General features: G+C 39.2%; 1 protein-coding gene across 3 annotated transcripts; it reads right to left on the bottom strand.

Moving 5' to 3' along the window:
* Positions 1 to 4,137: 4,137 nt before the first annotated feature.
* Positions 4,138 to 18,580, bottom strand: LOC308084909 (phosphorylase b kinase gamma catalytic chain, skeletal muscle/heart isoform-like). Of its 3 annotated transcripts, XM_080427894.1 has the most exons (11): positions 18,426 to 18,580; positions 15,926 to 16,069; positions 12,654 to 12,832; positions 10,119 to 10,173; positions 9,962 to 10,027; positions 9,205 to 9,368; positions 8,425 to 8,515; positions 7,489 to 7,642; positions 6,400 to 6,525; positions 5,763 to 6,025; positions 4,138 to 5,407 (listed from the first exon to the last, which is right to left on the bottom strand). In XM_080427894.1, coding segments are annotated over exons 2-11 (1,182 nt in total). In that variant the 5' UTR covers positions 16,009 to 16,069; positions 18,426 to 18,580; the 3' UTR covers positions 4,138 to 5,406. The 3 variants fall into 3 exon arrangements, with proteins under 3 accessions (XP_080284020.1, XP_080284018.1, XP_080284019.1); XM_080427892.1 differs by having other exon boundaries at positions 4,138 to 6,025; XM_080427893.1 differs by lacking the exon at positions 18,426 to 18,580 and adding an exon at positions 17,607 to 17,732 and having other exon boundaries at positions 4,138 to 6,025.
* Between the last annotated feature and the right edge of the window lie 278 nt (positions 18,581 to 18,858).

Below are 18,858 nucleotides of genomic sequence, written 5' to 3'. Positions count from 1 at the left end.
TTCACCAAGCTAACTGTATGAATTGGCCAACCTCTCAAGTCTGCCAAGGAAATAATACTGTATGACTGATTGTTTCTTTCTGTGACAGTTTAGTTTCAGTGAGATGAACTCCAAGAGTTGGCTGGTGGTGGCTGCAGAGACTAGAGGAAGTTCTTACAATGAAGAATGCTGTGTTTACTGATGACTCCTCTCAGAGGGCTTTCTGGTCATAAACCAGCAGGTATGAATATATAGAACATCATACAGTACATTACAACCAGCCTGCTCTGATTGATTGATTGATTGATCGATTGATTGATTTTATTTTGGTCAAAGAAATACAAGTTCCAACTTTTATTGTTAAGAACAAAGATACAGTCCCATCCATTCATGCTACTGTGCAGAGATGAAAGGATCTGCACTAACCTGCTTAGCATATTATCATAAATGTTTATTATAACCAAAACGTCGTTTCCTGTCACTGAGTGTAAGTATTCCAGCATGGATTTGATGTTGATGATTTTGCTCTAGATGTCTTGCATGGGAGGTGATTTTCACACTTTGCAATGAGGAGGAACGTGGAGAGATACAGAGTATTTAGATAGTATATTATTGAGCTAAGTTACAGCGTTGGTCTAAAGGTTAGAGGAGCACGTTTGTGACCGAAGTTTCGACCCCCCTTTGTCCCATTTATGCCCAAACATGGTGTTCCGTGTCAGTCATGCCCAAATATGGTGTCCAGGCCAGTCTATGACATAAGTACTATGTGACATCATATTGATGACATCAGGGTGCTCCATATAAGGGGATTTGAGGATTTATAGATATCGTTTTTGACAACCGCCGATCGGACCAACTTCCCACGGTTCTCGAAATACACAGGGAACACATCACTCACAGACGTGTGTATAAAAACGCCAAAAGGGCTCTGATTTAGCTGAAACACAGATTGATGCCCTACAATACGTATGTCATAGATATCATAGATCAGTGGTTCTCAACCTTTTCAGGCTGCGACCCCCAAAATAATCATATTTTAACCGGGGACCCCCCACCCTGACAAGCACTAGGAATTGTAGGAGTTGAGGGATAACATTTTGTTTGACTCTTTTCCACAGATAAATTGTGAAAATAGCAGATCTATAAGCTCACAACGCCTAACATTGCGAGGCGTTGTGAGCTTGTAGATCTGCTATTTTCAAAATGTATGCCTTTTTATTAGACAATTTGGCCAATTTGTGCCGGAGTCCTTGAGTTGGTCACACTGCTGTGTCATCTGGATGTCCATACATACAGACCACTTTCCAGCTTAACAGAGAATTCTCTAAATTTTCCCATAGACTTTCACTTAAAAAAAGCCATTCAATATTTTAGTGTATAAAACATTTCAGAACATTGTATAGAAGACGCTGGACATTTTACTGTTTGTGGATAAACAGTGTGGCTCCGTCTCTTGACGTTTGTCACAGGGTGTTCTATGTTAAAACCAATGACATCATTAATTCCCCAACTCTGGGGGGATGGGGTCCACACTGTTCCCATGTGGATCCGAGATCCCAGACGTAGAAAGTAACTAATTACATTTACGTACTGTACTTAAGTACAATTTTGAGGTATTCTTTTACTATACTGGTGTATTTCCAATTGTCAGTACTATTACTTCTACTCCACTACATCTCAGAGGCAAATATTGTACTTTTTACTCCACTACAAATATTTGAAAACTTCAGTTACTAGTTACTTTGTAGATTTTGATTATTATTACAAAACATACATTAACCACTTCAGCCCCCATATACAGTATACTTTGCCATTTTCAATATATTTGTATACATTTGAAAACTTGTGAAATGGGACATTATGCATAATGAAATAAATGAATAATTCACTTTTTGGTATTTTAGGTATATTTTGATGCCAATATTTTTGTACTTTTTGAATACAAGACTTTTACTGGTTTAATGGTATTAATGGTATTAATGGTATTTCTACTTTGCGGTATTGATACTTTTTCTTAAATAAAAAATCAAAGTACTTCCACCACTGCGAGATCCACATTTTTGAATTAGGGCATAATTTGTTTATTCGTCAGTGCATGGCCGAATTCTGTGCTACCTTCTATGTGGTAGTTACAGTCAGACACCATGCTACAGCAAAACCTCTCAATTCTACTTGTGACTGGATCTGTGCTGCTCTGTGCATGATCCATCGTCTGTGGAAATGAGTACAACTGTGACATCTAGTCTAGGACTTCCTTGATTCACAGAAATATTATGCACTTAATTAAGAACTGTAATCCTCAATATCATTGGTGATATGAATACGCTGCCATGTGGGGAGGTAAATGTAATTTCCCATCTCTTTTGTACATATAGGCTAGTGTTTGTATTTGTTGATGACATGTATTATTGTGTCAATGTCTTATGCTGTGTGTATGAATTGAATACATAGGTCCACAATGGAAGCAAGTCCCCAGGACCTTTTTGTGTTATCCTTTTAACCTTACTGTCTTAATGTACCACGTGCTGTTTACATTTCTATCAATGTCTTTTTTCACCATGTGCTTATTTCTAACCTTGTATTCTGTTATTGAGCAGGTATGTTCTCTTCTGCTTTGATGCAAAATCTATTATTTGCTTCTCTGCTAGGTGAAATATTTTGGGAACTGCCCAGTACAACCACAGTCTTATACTGTTGGCCACTGAGCAGCTCCACTGGAGCAGTTTGAGGGTTCAGTGCCTTGCTCAAGGGGTGCTGGGTGGCCACTTCCCCACCCAGATTTTTTCCTGCCGGTCCGGGGCATCGAACTGAGAACCTTTCAGTCATAATCTGTAAAAATGTACTCACTCTAGAAGAATGTTCCATTCCATAGTGTTTAGTACTCACTCTAGAGACCATACTCTGTACATAACCATAGAGATGCACCAATACTGCATTTCCTTTCACTGAACAATACGTTCAGACATTTTAGTTTGGAGTTTGTTGAACAACAATGATCGAGATGTTCTTTTTGTTTTTCATCCTTCCATCAACAGAACGCAACATCCCATTGGTGGACCAGATGATGCGTGCAGGACTGTCGATGAGAGGATGGACATCTAGATGTGTCATCCCATTGGTGGAGGAGATGATGTGTTAGTTTTGAAATATTCTTTAGTTTTAGTTTTAATTCAGTTTTTCAGTTTGGTGTTTGATTTCAGTTTAGTTAGTTTTATGAGTGTATAAGTAGTTTTAGGAATCCCTAAATTGCCATTTTTTTTTGCTTTTGTCTTAGTTTGGCGTTTTTCAGGTATTTATGAGGAAAGCTGAAAAGGGTAGGATGAAAGAATGAATGCATGACAACAGATATGATATGAAAACTCAAACCAAGATGATTTTACATGCAATTATTTTATGTTTGAGTTAGTTTGATATGAAAACTCAAACCAAGATGATTTTACATGCAATTCTTTTATGTTTGAGTTAGTTTCAGTTTTTGCTCATTTAGCTTTGTATAGGCCTAGTTTTTATGTAGTTTCTTTGTTTAGTTTCGTTTTTAGTTTCAGTCTTAGTTTCAGCTACTACAGTATTTCAACCTTCAGGACAGACACGCGTCGTGTCATCACTGAAGATGAGCGCAGTTGGTGGGCGACCGTTGCCATGACTACCAGATGACAACAGTACTTGGGATCCTAGAAACTGGGGCAGCCAGCCGGTGCAACATGACATGGCGGCTGGAGCAAAGGACAAAGTAAATCATTGATTATTTACGTCAACATTAATTATGCATATTATTGTCAGCAGGCCTCCTCTCGCTGGGGTTTTGTCATTTTCTGCCTGGATACTCCCAACTCTCTCTCTCTCTCTGTGTATGTAATGACTGTTTACATTGTGAACGCTTTTGTTATGGATGAAACAAAGATTGTGCCTCACTCTCTGTGTGTAAATAGTCCTCTAACTGGTTTTGGGATACACAGTAAAAATTGACAGTGTTAATTTAGCTCCGCAGCTTGTACAAATGGAACCAAATGGACCCTTAAGGGCCCATTTGAACAAGCTTCGGCGTTAAATTAACAACGAAGGATTTTAATGTGCTCTATGGTTCAGTTCAGTGTAAACATGAAAGGTATACTATTAAATACAAAATTATAAAGAAAGTGACTTGAGTCTTGACTTTAATTTTTTTAATAAATAAATAAAATACACGAGTACTGTGGCAGTTGAAACACACATTTTAACACGTTAAAACCACTCATCTTGAAGCTGCAATTGTATCTAATTGTACTGAATATTTTATATGTACTGAATTGATTCATTCTGTATGGTAGAGTATGTTAATACAATATAGCTAGTGGTTGGAGGTGGTCTGACAAGTTGACAAGTACTGCCTGAAGAATCTCATAACCGCAATAGCTCCCCTGGCCATGCAGGGATTTCGTCTTAGAAGAATGGTAGAAATTTGACCCTGCGTTCACATCCTGGCCTGGGTAGGACATGAAAATCACAGACTGCAGCTTTAAAACATTCACTCCCTTTAAAGCTGTTACAGCGGTGTGTGTAACTCAGTCCATAATCATTTATAATGTCCACATACAGTAACTACACAGTGCACATCTTTAACTCCATACCGTTTCAAGTATGCAGGTACATTACAATTCTGAGCAATACTATTAAAGTAATATGTTCATCATATTACATTCTGCTTAACTGAGAAGTCATAAAAATGCATAAAATACTTAATACTGTAGGGTTTATGGCCTTTTTCTAATTAACTGCCTGATGTCATGGCTATAATAATCATCCACAGATGTACAGTGTCTTAAGGTATTGCTTTGACTACAAAGCCAATGCTTCACAGTTCAGATACACGCTTACCATTATGTTAGAAAAATATGTTTTTCCCCCTTGGTTCCATCATGCAATCGTTTCAAAACAATGACACCTTGACATTCTATCTACATTGCACTCATGCCTCGACATTAGGTTTATATATTTTTTATGTATCACCCACTGAATTTGACAGCAATATTGTCAGGTGTCCATAAATCACAACGTTTTGGTTGCACAATATTTGTGCGATAACCGTTTATCACGTCCAAAATGTATATTTGTTGTTCTTCGTGGACACTAACAAAGTCTTAGATGACATGCAGTAAACTTGGGACTCTCTTAACTTTAAATCAATGCATAGGTTTTTTCCAAACTGCAACTTCATCAATCAACAACAAACATTCTTGGCTTTTTGCTAGTGAATTAAGTATTTCATACAGTACAGACAGAACACAAGTAAATTCCCATGCTAGACAACAGACATAATGCAACATTTAAGATCTTTTTCCATTCTCCTACAGTATTGTCCTGTTAGCTTTAGTCACTTTAACACAGCCTTGGACTTGAACCATTCTGTTGGGCTGTAGTCGCCCGGGCAAAGAGTTTACTTTGCCCAAGTCTGTAAACAAAATCAAAAGAAAGGAATAGCAGGACTGTATCTCAATTCTAGATTACTCCCTTTTTCACCAGCTCTTTCCTTTTGAACGTAATTTATACTCCATCGTGTGATAGCATCGCTTGCCAAAAGGAAGTGATCTACAAGCTAACAACACCTCGAAATGTGACGCATTGTTAGCTTGTAATAACTTCCTTTTGGCAAGCAACACTGTCGTACTACAGAGAATAAATTAAGCTTTACTCGGGTTAGAGCAAAACAGTGCTGTATCCCCCACAAAACCTTTACCCCACACAGGAAAATCCAGACTGTTTGAAATTACCATTCTGGACTTCGTTTGTGCGACAGACAGTATTACCACGTGCGGAGGGGTGCCTCATCTGTCTCGGCAGCAATGGACAGCAGGAAGGCCTTGGGAGTGTTCTCGAAAAGTGCTGCTCTGTTCTGGGTCTGTCCCTTCTTCACCCAGTGGCCGTAGATCTTGAAGGCGCAGGCGTCGATCAGCTTGCGGATGGGCTTGACGGCGTACGGGTCGCTCTTCATCACCTCCTTGGTGACGGGCTTGGCCCGCCGGTAGTTACAGTAGATGCGCATGACGGCGAGTACCGTCAAGCAGATGACCTGGTGACGCAACAAGTAAGAACAGATCGGGGTTTTAACATGATTTTAAAACAAATCTATACGTCACTTGTCTACAGCTTGTCTACAGCTTGAGCCATTATGTCATACGTACATCAGGGGTGGGTAAGCATCTTTTTGAGCTACCATGTGATCACATTGGGCTACTGAAGTTATCAATTGAGTTAATCAAAAACAACCATTAACAATTATTGCTCTATGTGCTTAAAAACAATAATAACAATAGTTCTCCCCAGATAATCAGAAACCTTTATTATTCATATGTTGAGTTTTATTAAATTATTGACTTATTCTATGCTTACGAGCATAATGAGTATTAAATAGCATTAAATAAAAACTAGTTTGTTGAATCTTACCTTGAACTTTCTGTATGGGCTGAACTTTCGTTTTTCATTCACCACATACTGAGAGAAGAAGGGGTGGTTGAGAGCATCGATGGCCGTGAATCTCTGCTTAGGATCCACCACCAACATCCTGGATATCTGAACCACAGCAAACCAAACCACAGCATCTCATCTCCTGCTCTCAAAAATCACTGTTATGTCTCAAATAACCATCCCAGTGTTACTACATCTCAAGGACCATTGTCAACTTCTGTCACATTATAGTTTACATAAACCTCCACCATTTCCCCCCACATTGCTTAGTTTTTTAGATATCGTGGTTGTTTACATTTGCGCTTTATTCAATAGACATTACAATATATTTGATCAACATTAGCTAAAACTCACTGCGTCGTTAAAAGCCCTCTTAGAGATACAATTTAAGTTTAAAAAACAGCACTTGCATTTAACAAATTTTCAAGGCATAGGCCGATGTGTAAATTTGAATGGCTTGTGTTAGAGTAATACAGCAATTTGAGATTTAAAAAAAGGATGTGGTGAATTTCAAAAGGGTGAATTATCTCTACCTAGCAACTATAAAGTTGTGTAGATTTAAAAATGTAGGCTGAGATATACTAAAGTATAAACTGCATACAATTGTGTATATAACGTGTTGAAGACAGAGGCAATCTCTGCTAATGGCTAGAAGTCAGAATTAGACTGGTATGGCTCTTTAAAGTATGAAAAAATGTAAGTACGTTGTTTTTCTTTTTAATCAAATACTGATAAGATTCATATTAAACATTCTGGCATCAAATGATTGCGTTCATGAACTAACTACAGGAGAGGGGGGCTAGTAACAGTAGTAGTAGTAGTAGTAGATATCGTCTCTGTTGGGTGGAAACCTCATATGTCCAATACTGTTACTTTTCAAATTCAAAAACAGCAAAAGTAGCAGATCTACAAACTCGAAAAGCGCTGCGTTTCGTGCTTGCAGATCTGCTACTTTTGATGCTTTTGTGTGACGCTGTAGTATGATCAAGTAGGGTTTAATTTACAACAAAAAATAAAAACTAAAATGGAGGTTTCTGCCCGACAACAACGATATTCATACCCCCGTACCAAGTCTTTAACAGTATCTGAGCGGTCCTCCCACTCCGGAGAGGAGAAGTCATATTTTCCTGCCAGAATCATCCTCAGCATCAGCATCTGTTTCCTGTGCCAGAACGGAGGGGAGCCTGCCAGCAGGGTGTACATGATCACCCCTGAACTCCATCTGTAACACAGGACACACGGTTTTAAAATGGGTGTGAAGACATTTTCAAAATGTACAGTTGTATAGTTGTGCATTTCAAGCTGCAATCCAGGGCTTATTTTAGTGAGTAAAGAGTTTGTTAACCCATTTAGACCGGGGAAGTATCGGTGTCATTTTCAGATTTTTTTGGGCTATTCAAAAATAGCAGATGTACAAGCTCATAGCGCAGCACCGAGTGCCGCGCTATGAGCTTGTAGATCTGCTATTTTTTTTTAATCGTGAATGTGTGCAAAGCGAACATTTGTAAAATATTTTGTTCCAGGGACCCCCAGAAGCAAAACAAAATATGTATTCAAAGATTTGCACAATATGTTCAAGATTTTTCAAAACGTAGCAGTATCTACTGCGTATCTACAAGCTCATAGCGTGGCACTCGCGCTATGAGCTTGTAGATCTGCTATAAAGGTTATAGCTAAAAATCTAAAATGACATGTGTTCCCGGTCTTAATGGGTTAATACAATATAACTAGAACATCTACAGTGGGTTAGAGGTGGTCTCCCTATTCTTCCATTGAGAAGTTTAGACCCTGGTGTCGGGTAGGTTATTAGATGGCTGTTAGAGCTGCCATCTTGGCTGTAGTTAGGACATTGATACGGAGAAGCAAACAACGGACATTAAACCTATGGATTGTAGCTTTGAACGTGTTATTAGATGTATGGACCTACATACAGTATGTGTCAGATTGACCTCATTAGACACAGTTTACAGTTTAGATAAATGAGGTTTGTTGTGAAACACTCACATATCCACAGCAGTGTCATATCCTGCATGGTTGGCGTCCATGGAACACTCGATGATCTCAGGAGCCAGGTAACCAGGGGTCCCACACACCTCTGGATCCAATATGGACCACACACACACATCACAAAAAGATGGGTAAAAACATAAACAGTAATGAGCTGGTTTCATACACACTTCCACTTACAGTATATCGTTGCTGTCAGGCAGAAACCATATTTTCACTTTTTTTTTTAAATTAACGCCCTACTTGATCATACAGTATCAAAATATCTACAAGCTCGAAACGTGGCATGAAGCGGCGTGTTTTGAGCTTGTTACTTTTGCTATTTTACTATTTTTATCCTGAAAAGTAACAGTTTGGAACATTTGGAGGTTTCCACCCGACAGAGAGACAATTTGTTTCAGTTTGGAAAAGCATGGATGGAGTCCATAATGTACTTGTCTGTCACTTGGTCTGTCTGTCTGTCTGTCTGTCTGTCTGTCTGTCTGTCTGTCTGTCTGTCTGTCTGTCTGTCTGTCTGTCTGTCTGTCTGTCTGACTGACTGACTGACTGACTGACTTACAATCACGCAACATATACTTAAAGTTGCGAACTCGCGATAGAAATGTTAATGTATCAAATAGCCAGTGATGTTTGCTTTTGTGTCCTTGAACTCTAGAAAGACTATACAAATACCTTTGAACTTAAACGTGTGTAATCATGAAAAGAGAGAAAGCCAGAGGTACATAGAACAAGTACATTTACATGTGTTACAGTTTTTCAACGTGCGCGACCACTGACCGTTGAGCTTCTGTTCCGGTCCGATCTGCACGGAGAAGCCGAAGTCGGTGAGTTTGATGTTCATGTGGTCGTCCAGCAGGATATTCTCAGGCTTCAGGTCTCTGTGGACGATGTTCTGGGAGTGGAGGAACTTCACCACCTCTAGGAGAGCTCTCATGATGGCCCTGAAACATGGTTATTAGAGCTTTAGTGGAGGAACTTCACCACCTCTAGGAGAGCTCTCATGATGGCCCTGAAACATGGTCATTATAGCTTAATGGGTTAAAGCTAGTTTTGATTTATTTTATTGTGTTTGATTTGATATTCATTAGATCAGACACGCTCTCTCCTATAATAAGCCCATTAAGCTTCAATCTCCATTGAAAACGTCCCTGGTTCTGGTGACTGATATTGTCCTATTAAACATAGTTAACATGATTGATTTTATTTGGTGATATCATAAACAGAGCACAACAGCACTTCCCCTGATACAGTCAAGTAGCATCAGCAAGGATGAAAACACAATGAAGTCCAAGGGCTTAGTTCCATCAGTTCCAAGTTCAATGGGCTTACAGTTAGGAGTGGGGCGTGTCTGATCAAATGTCTAAATATTGAATCAAGTAACTTACTGGGGTGCACACAAAAGTCAGAGTAGATCACAGAAGTGTTTTAAATCGAGATACCTTTTTAAGTGGTTAGACTGACGGTTAGTTCATATTCCTGATGATCTCAACTCACGTTTGTCACAGTCCTAATAACAAGATGAAGAAATACTGACCTGGTTTCTTTCTCGCTCAGGGTAACTTTCTCAGTGAGGTAGTCGAAAAGCTCTCCCCGCTTCATCCTGCCAGAGAAATAAGTGTTAAGCGTTCCAATGATCACCACAAAGGCGTCCCAGACTGTGCTCTCTATCTAATTCAAACGTTTAAACTTACAGGTCAAAAATCAGGAAGAAGAAGGCTTTGGACTCGTAGCAGTCTTTGAGCTGTACTGGAGACACAATGCAAGGCACGTGATTAGATCTATCTATGTGGGTAAGTCAGCAGAGAGAGCAGTTAGGTTGTATACACAACTGACTGACTGACCTCATCAGCAGGTTAGTGGGACATTATGCCAATCAATCAACCTTCTTTTTTATGTGAAAATGCTGTAGTCTCCTTTTATAACAAGACAGGGTTTAATAACGGCATGGCTTCCCTGTGGATCTCTGATGTCATGTGGCCAGTCTATGGTGTCAGTACCTACCATGACATCAAGACTATCAAGTCAGTCATCTCCGTATTTGGGCAAAGTTTCATCACGATCAGACCTCCATTGACTTCCAGTATAAAATGTAAGTTTTAAAAAAGGTAAATATTTAATTAAAAAAAGAAACACACATTTTAATAAAGTTGGTCTTTCTAGGCCTACTGACAGCGTGCACAATACATTTTCACTTACTGCCAGTAAGCCAAAGAAGTACTGCTGTGCATTTCTTTCATTGTGTTTTATTATTATCATCATTATTCTTTTACATTTAACTTTCATTTTATAATGGAAGCCAATAGAGCACCGAAGTCTGACGTCACTGCCACTAGAGGGCGCTGTTCCACGGGATCGTGGCTTTATTTTTTGTGTTGAAATCCCCATTTGGGAATCTTAGATCACGTCATATAAGAACTGTGTTCCAAACATAAACACACCACCCTGGCGTTTTTGTCAGGGGGGTGGCTCTGCATCGTTTATGATATTCATTGTGGGATCGCTAAAGCGATCACACTAATGTTATTGCCACTATTTATTATTTATTCCGCCCGTTTTTTGGCACCTAACTAGTCCTTCATACTTTTAGCTACAAATTCCGTTCCAACTCTTCAACGTTCGGCCTACTCAGGACATGTCGGCTACCATTTGAATTTTTGAAATAATTTGTACTTTTAGAGATATTTCACTTTTTACTGCTAAAAAAAATCCCATTCATTTCAATGGGGAAATCCTATTTAGCTACAGTGGAGCCTAGCAACTGCTTATTAGACCCTAGCAACACCATAATAGACCATAGCAACCACCTATCATACCCTAGCAACTACCGATGAGACCCTAGCAACCACCGTTTTACCCTAGCAACCACCTGTTTTTGCATAGTAACAGCATATTAGACCATATCGACTGCATATTAGACCTTAGCAACCCCCTATTGGACCCTAGCAACCGCTTATTAGACCCTAGCAACCACCTGTTTAACCCTAGCAACCACCTGTTTTACCCTAGCAACCACCAATTAGACCCTAGCAACCACCTATTAGAACCTAGCAACCTGCTATCAGACCCTAGCAACCACAGTTTTACCCTAAAAAACTACATTTTACACTATTCAACACCGACAAACCTTTAGAACCGTATACCTCTAAAACCTTTAGAACCTTTCAAACCTTTTGAACCTTTAGAACCTTTCAAACCTTTCAGACCTTTCAGACCTTTCAAACCTTTCAAACCTTTAGAACCTTTAGAACCTTTAGAACCTTTAGAACCTTTAGAACCTTTAGAACCTTTAGAACCTTTAGAACCTTTAGAACCTTTCAAACCTTTAGAACCTTTCAAACCTTTCAAACCTTTCAAACCTTTAACACTACTAACACTATCAATACTCAATACCATCAACATTCTTAGCGATCCCACACTGTTTCTTCAGGAACAGTACTTTCTAGTTCATATTTGATACAGCCTGTTTCTGGCGAAAATGGAATTAATTCTGCCTTAAAAGTCTTAAGAACTACTACTTCCGGGTCTGAAATCACTGTGCCCACAGCAGCCGCGTTCATGGGAAATGTAGTCTTTGGGTTGTTTGACTCGTTTGTAGTGTTTATATTGTGTTACTCTTGTGTAAATGTGTACATTTACACATTCAGTCGATGCTTCATATCCATATGAGTAAAAACGCCAGGGTGGTGTGTTTATTTTTGGAACACAGTTCTTATATGAAGCGATCTAAGATTCCCCAATGAGGATATCAATACAAAAAGTAAAGCCATGAACCTGCGGAAAGCGCCCTCTACTGGCAGTGACGTCAGGACTTCGGTGCTCTATTGGAATCAGGTAGTGCTGAAACCTTGGCCAAAATTGGAGTCATATATATACTGTATGTCATAAATGACTGACATCGGGAATGACTGACGTCATAGGCTTGCCACATGAAGTCCTTGATCCACTGGAGCCACACAGTTCCCCTTTGGCTATTCAAAAATAGTAGCAGATATGAGCTTGTAGATCTGCTATTTTTGTTTTAATCGTGAAAATTTGTGCAAACCATTGAATATATATATATTATTAAGCAACATTTGTAACTCAAATCTTTGCTTCTGGGGGTCCCTGGAACAAAATATTTTAGCTGGGGGTCCTAAATACCTATAATTTTGGGGGTCCTTGACATGAAAAAGTTTGAGAACCACTGATGTAGTAGTTATGGGTTTCTGCGAGTGTGTGCTGCTTACTTATGTTTTCCTGTCCACAGACTTTCTTGAGGATGTCGATCTCCTTCACCGTAGCCTCCCTGATCTCCTCCATCTCCTGGCTGGTCATCTTGTCTGACGGGGTGATGTCAATGACTTTCACCGCATACTCCGTTGAGCTCCGTTTGTCTACACAGCGACGCACCACGCTGCTCACTCCCCTGTGGTTACAGGACACAAAAACCTCTTAAAAAATCATCAGTCCTCTCATTTCACACTTGTTAGTTGGCTTTAGAGCCCGACCCATATATCGGTCTGGCCGATATATCAGTCATTATTTGACTTTTTCAATGACATCGGTATCTGCAATTATGCAGCCGATGTGTCCCCAATTGTTTTAACCACTTTGAACCTTTCCGTCCATATATTTGGGGCATGTCATTCTTGAAAATGCTCAAAGGTATTCTGGTTTCAAAATTCTTCAAAAATTAAATAGCCGATCTACAAGCTCTTAAATCAGCGATTTTGTAAATAATTTTTAAAAGGGCTTAAATATTTAGATAAAGTCAATTCTAGTTAAATGTTTTAAAAATAGAAACTTTTATCAAACCTAAGTTTTTCAAATTGATTTAGAAAATATTGCACTTTCCAACAAAATCTGGGTCAAAATGGGTATTCGGTGGACTACTCTAGGACTCTCCAAAATTGGGATTGGCATCAGACTCAAAATTCTGGCATCTGTCGGGCTCTAGTTGGTTTACCTCAGAAGCTGGTGTTTTAACAGCTGGACACAAAGGAAAGCTGTGCACGTTTCACTCCGAACAATTGTACAATCCAAAACCCATATCTGACAAAATGAGAATTGAGCTTAAAACTTGTATAACCCCAAGAGTTAATACCAAGAGCCAGTTTATAAATTGTTCTCGTAATATCGTAGCAGTGCTACATTAATGTAGCCTGGTTCCATACCATAGACCCCGCCCACTCTCTGAGTGGACTGCCTCTTGGTCTGGAGTTGTAATTGTGAACCTAAGACTTCTCCGGTACAAAATGCGCCAATGAGAGGCGGAGGTGGGCGTGGGGATCCCTTAGGATTGGTTTAGGGAATTTCTAATCCCCGACACTGGAGCCAATTTCAGACTGAAGCTCCACGCAGCTTCAGTCTAATAATCAGGCTAACATTAATGACTATCACCATTATGATAACAACTTCTAGGTGACACATGGCAAAACAAGGTAAATTACATTATGCTGTTGGAGAATAGGAACTTTTTGCAGTTTTGATTGGTGTTAAATAATTATAAAACCCACAGATCGACGTAACCACTTTCAATCTGGCGTCCCTATTTTGGCCATGTCATACAGGTGAAACTTTCCACAAATGATTCCAAATGTTTCAAAAATTACGAAAATAGCGGTCTATTCTCGCTACTTTTACGCACCACTGTCATATGATAAAGAATAAAATAGGGCAGTAATACATGGAGATATACATGGTTTGTGCCTGATGTTTTTCATGCATTATGTGAAGGACCAGTGAACAGGGTGTTTTCTCCTAGCCTCGCGTGGCCAGACAATAAACACTGCTAATCTGCCGAGGGCTGAAGTGCAATGCAATTTTGCAATGGCAGATTCGTCTGGAACCAGGCTAGTTTTCTCCCACAGTCGGTGGGGGTTTCAGTGGGGTTGTGTGGGGCCCCATGGGGCCCGGTGAGGAACACTATAGCAGGGGAACAAAATGGCCTCATCCAGTAACCTCTTGACCTCAGTGTGGGAACTTGTGTGTGAAATTACATAATACATCAACAGGCTGGCCAATCAGGGACGGCCGTCCACACTAAAGCTTTTGTCCCAAGCAGGCTTACTCACACTGACTCCTGGCCGCTTGGATTTACATAACAGCACCGCCCTCTGCAGGCAAATGGTGGAGAATTACAATGAGCAGCCTTTACAACTGTCTGGAACTAATAGCCAGGACACTTCTGTTTGAAGTATGTTTAAATGGTTATCTTGTTATCTTGTGTCTCAAATCCCTGGGACTCAAGGCTCAACAAGAGTTTCTGTGCCTGAATCTATCCGAGCGCTGAACAAGGACAAGACTAAAAAATGAAAATAAAACCCCAATCCCTTGTAGTTTTTGCTCACACTTTTTAATTGCACTAATACACATACTAAATGTATTTATGAATGTGTATACCTTATTACTGCACATTCTATTAACCAGATACCAAATTCCCCCCCATATTCTGCAGTATTCTCCATTGCGCCTAAAGTGTTTTTAACTGTACATTTATTTATTTTTTGTTATTTTATTTATTTTATTTTTTTGTATTACATCTAGTATTACCATTATTATATATTATATTATTATATAATAACAATTACCATTGTTATTATATCTGTAATGGATATTTTAGAATGCCAACCTGTTCTTCTATCATTTCTGTACTGTCTAACTTTATCTGAACCAAGGAGGTTTAAACTCACAGCAGGGGTCTTTAGTCAACCACTCTTCATATGAATGTGCTAATTCTAACTCAGCTACAGCTGTCAATCTAACAGCTGAGCGGAATGGTCATTGCTATTTGTATGTGCGTAGCTATGTTTGTGTCTCTCTTATAATTAGTACATACCTTATATGACTATTTAGAATAGCATATTTGGTACAATGTGGACTATAAAGAACTGTGTTAGATGAGGTTCAGGAGGCTTGTGCCCCGAGGGGTGGTTGGTCACGCGGATCTGTGTATGCTGTTTGCTCTGCTGAAATCTTCCTAATAAATGATCTAAAACTTCACCTGAATGGAATATTATTATTATTAATATTTCTATAACATATCATAATGTTGTTGTTGCACACACAGTCTTTTGGAACATGTCATACCAACATTTCACTGTTTGTACCTGTATGAGTGAGTGACAAATAAGCCCCTTGAATATTGAACGTGAATGCTACTGTAGATATGTGTTGGGTCTGTACTTTATGTATGTTGTTCTCAAACAGCTTCATGTCAAGGAACCCCATAAGAGAAGATCTGTGTACAATTTTCCAAAAATATTTCAGATCTTTCACAATATTTCTAAATGTTTAAAAACATTTCAAAAATAGTAGATCTGCAAGCGTTGTGAGCTTGCAGATCGGCTATTTTAAAATAAATGTTTAAATAGCCAGAGAACAAGATAGCGTGAAAGTGGTTAAACTAAATTTTGATGCTATATTAACTCATTTTGCTGCGGACCCCCTGGAACCCCACCCCTAAGGACCCCTGGGGGTCCCCACATGTGTCCTGTGATGTGAGGATTTTTTAACGCACCTTCCCAGGATCTCCTTGGGTTCGTATTTATCGTAGAACTCGTGGGCTCCCACCCAGTCAGGGATGTCCTCCTCTTTGGTCATGATGTTGATGATGTTGAGAGGGTCACCACGGCAACAGAGCTACTCTACAGATATCAGCAGGCTGGAGACAAAGCACATACTGTATATCATGTTGGGAAAACTGGGGTCAGGATACAATAGTGAGGAACCGGAACCAGAACCAATTATTTTTATTTTATTTTTTATTTTACTTTTATTGATGCAAATGGCTTATAATTCAGTATTCTAATTTTCCAGGAAGAGAAAGGCCGTAGTTTCTATTGGCTGAAAATCCCCATCAATAATGTCATTGGTATAGGCAGGTCCCTGAACAATCCACATTCCACCAATGAGACACAGAGCGAGTAGACATAAATAGTTAGTAGTAGTAATAAATCTTATGAGCATTGAGGACCATTATATGAAGATAAGATTGAAAATAGGTGAAATGCTCCTATAAATGATCATCACAGTAGGGGGATTAATGGTTTGAGTTTAACTACTCTACTCCCAAAGGAAGACATGACATGAGAGATGGCTGCATGGCACAGAGTGGCACATAGTGGCACAGGCTGTTCATGACAGCCCAAGTCACAATTCAAAGCACTCCTCTCTCCCCAGAGAGAGTTTACTCTTAAACTAAATAATAATGACACACGGTTAAATTAAGCAAGCAAAGACAGACAACTGTTTATCAATGCCTTGGACTATTAACACATCAATTGATAACCAACACAATAATTAAGCTTCAATTTGCAAAATAAATAAATAACTAAAACAGGCCTACCATTATGTAATTGTTGCAATAAGCTATGCTCCCAACAGGCTATTGGGCTATTTGACCGTGCATCCTAGATATCTAATAGTTTACATTTGCTTTATTTAGTTTTACCAGTGTTTTTCGAACCTTTTCATGATTTGCCAGGGAGCCCCAGAAGAGAAGATTTTTGTTTAAAAAAATCATCAAAATTATTTACAATTTTCCAAACATTTCAGTGTTTAATTTAATCCCGTCTGTGGCCGATTCTGTCGGAAATTCCCAATGGGCGATAGTGCTGGGGCGCATCCGGTCTAAACCGGAATTACACTCAACGTAAACAGGAGGTAAACGAGGGGGGAGGGAATGGCGTTCGGCCACAGACGGGATTAAAACACTTCTTCATTGAAAAATAGGAACTAATACATTGCACAAATATTCCGGACACCTAGTTAACATTTGGGGAAAGCACCTTATATTTTGCAATTGTAAATGTTTGGAGAAATACGGCTTTAATAGTGACATTCCAGGGCAAACTGGGGGGGGTGACTGGTCGCTACTCTCGTAGATATAATAAAATGTCCAAATCGATACAAATACATCTACGACGAGAGTCTTGATCTAAGGCTAGTCCAGATACATAAGACTATTCTAATGAAAATAATTGCTATTACAGTACAGCCTACCTACATTACATGGTTATGTTTTCCTACAGCCGATCTCTATGCGACCTTTTGCGAGCTGCAGTGATGTTTATTATGACTAGCCATGTTCCGTCTGTCACGACCGTGTGTCATGGATGGAACTTCAACCTGGTGTTTGCACTTTCTCCATTTCTCCATTCTCTACATAAACGTTCACATTTCAAATATAAAGTGCTTACCTCATGGCCATGGATGTTACAATTATGTACGGGCCCTCAGTACCCGTATCTTCCGTATTGTTCTATAAAAAGCATTTTAATCCGATCGCTGGCCATTTTCTGAGACCTCGTCAAACCAGATTTCTCGCATGATTTGCTAGCTGGATTTTCCGTATTTTCGCCGTATGCTTTCAACTACGCGAACCTATCGGTTGGGAGGTGTATTGCACTCTGATACATTATAACTCTATGAGAAAATGGCCACCGATCGGATTAAAATGCTTTTTATTGAACTATACGGAAGATACGGGTATTTCTGAGGACCCTTACATAATTATAACATCCGTGGCCATGAGGTAGGCACTTTATATTTGATATCTGAACGTTTATGTATATGTACGGGCCGTAAATGGAGAAAAGGCAAAAACTATGTTGAAGTTCATCCATGATACGATCGTGACAGACGACCGTCGTACGTGTGATCCATGGCTACATGAATGATGCCCTAATAGGCTATCTATCTTCGTAAATTCCTTTCATTGCTTCAGAGCAAATGTAGTAGATAGACTAATGAATATAAATAATTGATATTACAGTAGCCTGCTACGTGACATGGTGCGATCACTATGCGACCTTTCGCGAGCTGCATCGGTGTTCATGACAACTTAGTCTTAGATAAGACTATCATATATGCATTTAATATCGAGTCTGACTTTTGCGTTCGATTTGAAAGCAAAAGTCAGACTCCATAAAATACATCTATGATAGTCTTGAATCCAAGGCTAGATAAGAACGAAGCAACGGACCATAACATAAACACAACAACAAGGCAACACTCACCGTATGAATGTGTGATCAATTCCTATTTGTTAAAGATATACTCCATTATTATAATTCAAACCCTTCATAAAGCTGTACAACGCTGGATCCAAACCATCCAGTTACAGTGGTGTCACTACAGTTCAATGTGTGCCGGTGCTCTGCCATTGCAGGGTGAGCATAATGTCAGACGCCAGAAATAACACCAGACCAGCAGCATGTCTACATATCAGTGGTGTAAATATATTTTACTTAAGTAAAAGTATCAATACCACCATCTAGAAATACTCTGTTACAAGTTAAAGTCCGGTATTTAAAATTGACTTGAGTAAAAGTACAAAAGTATTGGTATCATTATGTCCATTTCACAAGTTCAATATGTATGCAAATCTTTTGAAAATAGCAGATCTACAAGCTCACAATGCATGCATCATGACACATTGTGAGCTTGTAG

The sequence above is a fragment of the Gymnoscopelus braueri genome (genome assembly GCF_963280865.1).
Source record: "Gymnoscopelus braueri genome assembly, chromosome: 5".
Classification (NCBI taxonomy): Eukaryota; Metazoa; Chordata; class Actinopteri; order Myctophiformes; family Myctophidae; genus Gymnoscopelus; species Gymnoscopelus braueri.
This window is presented reverse-complemented; position numbering and strand designations above follow the sequence as displayed.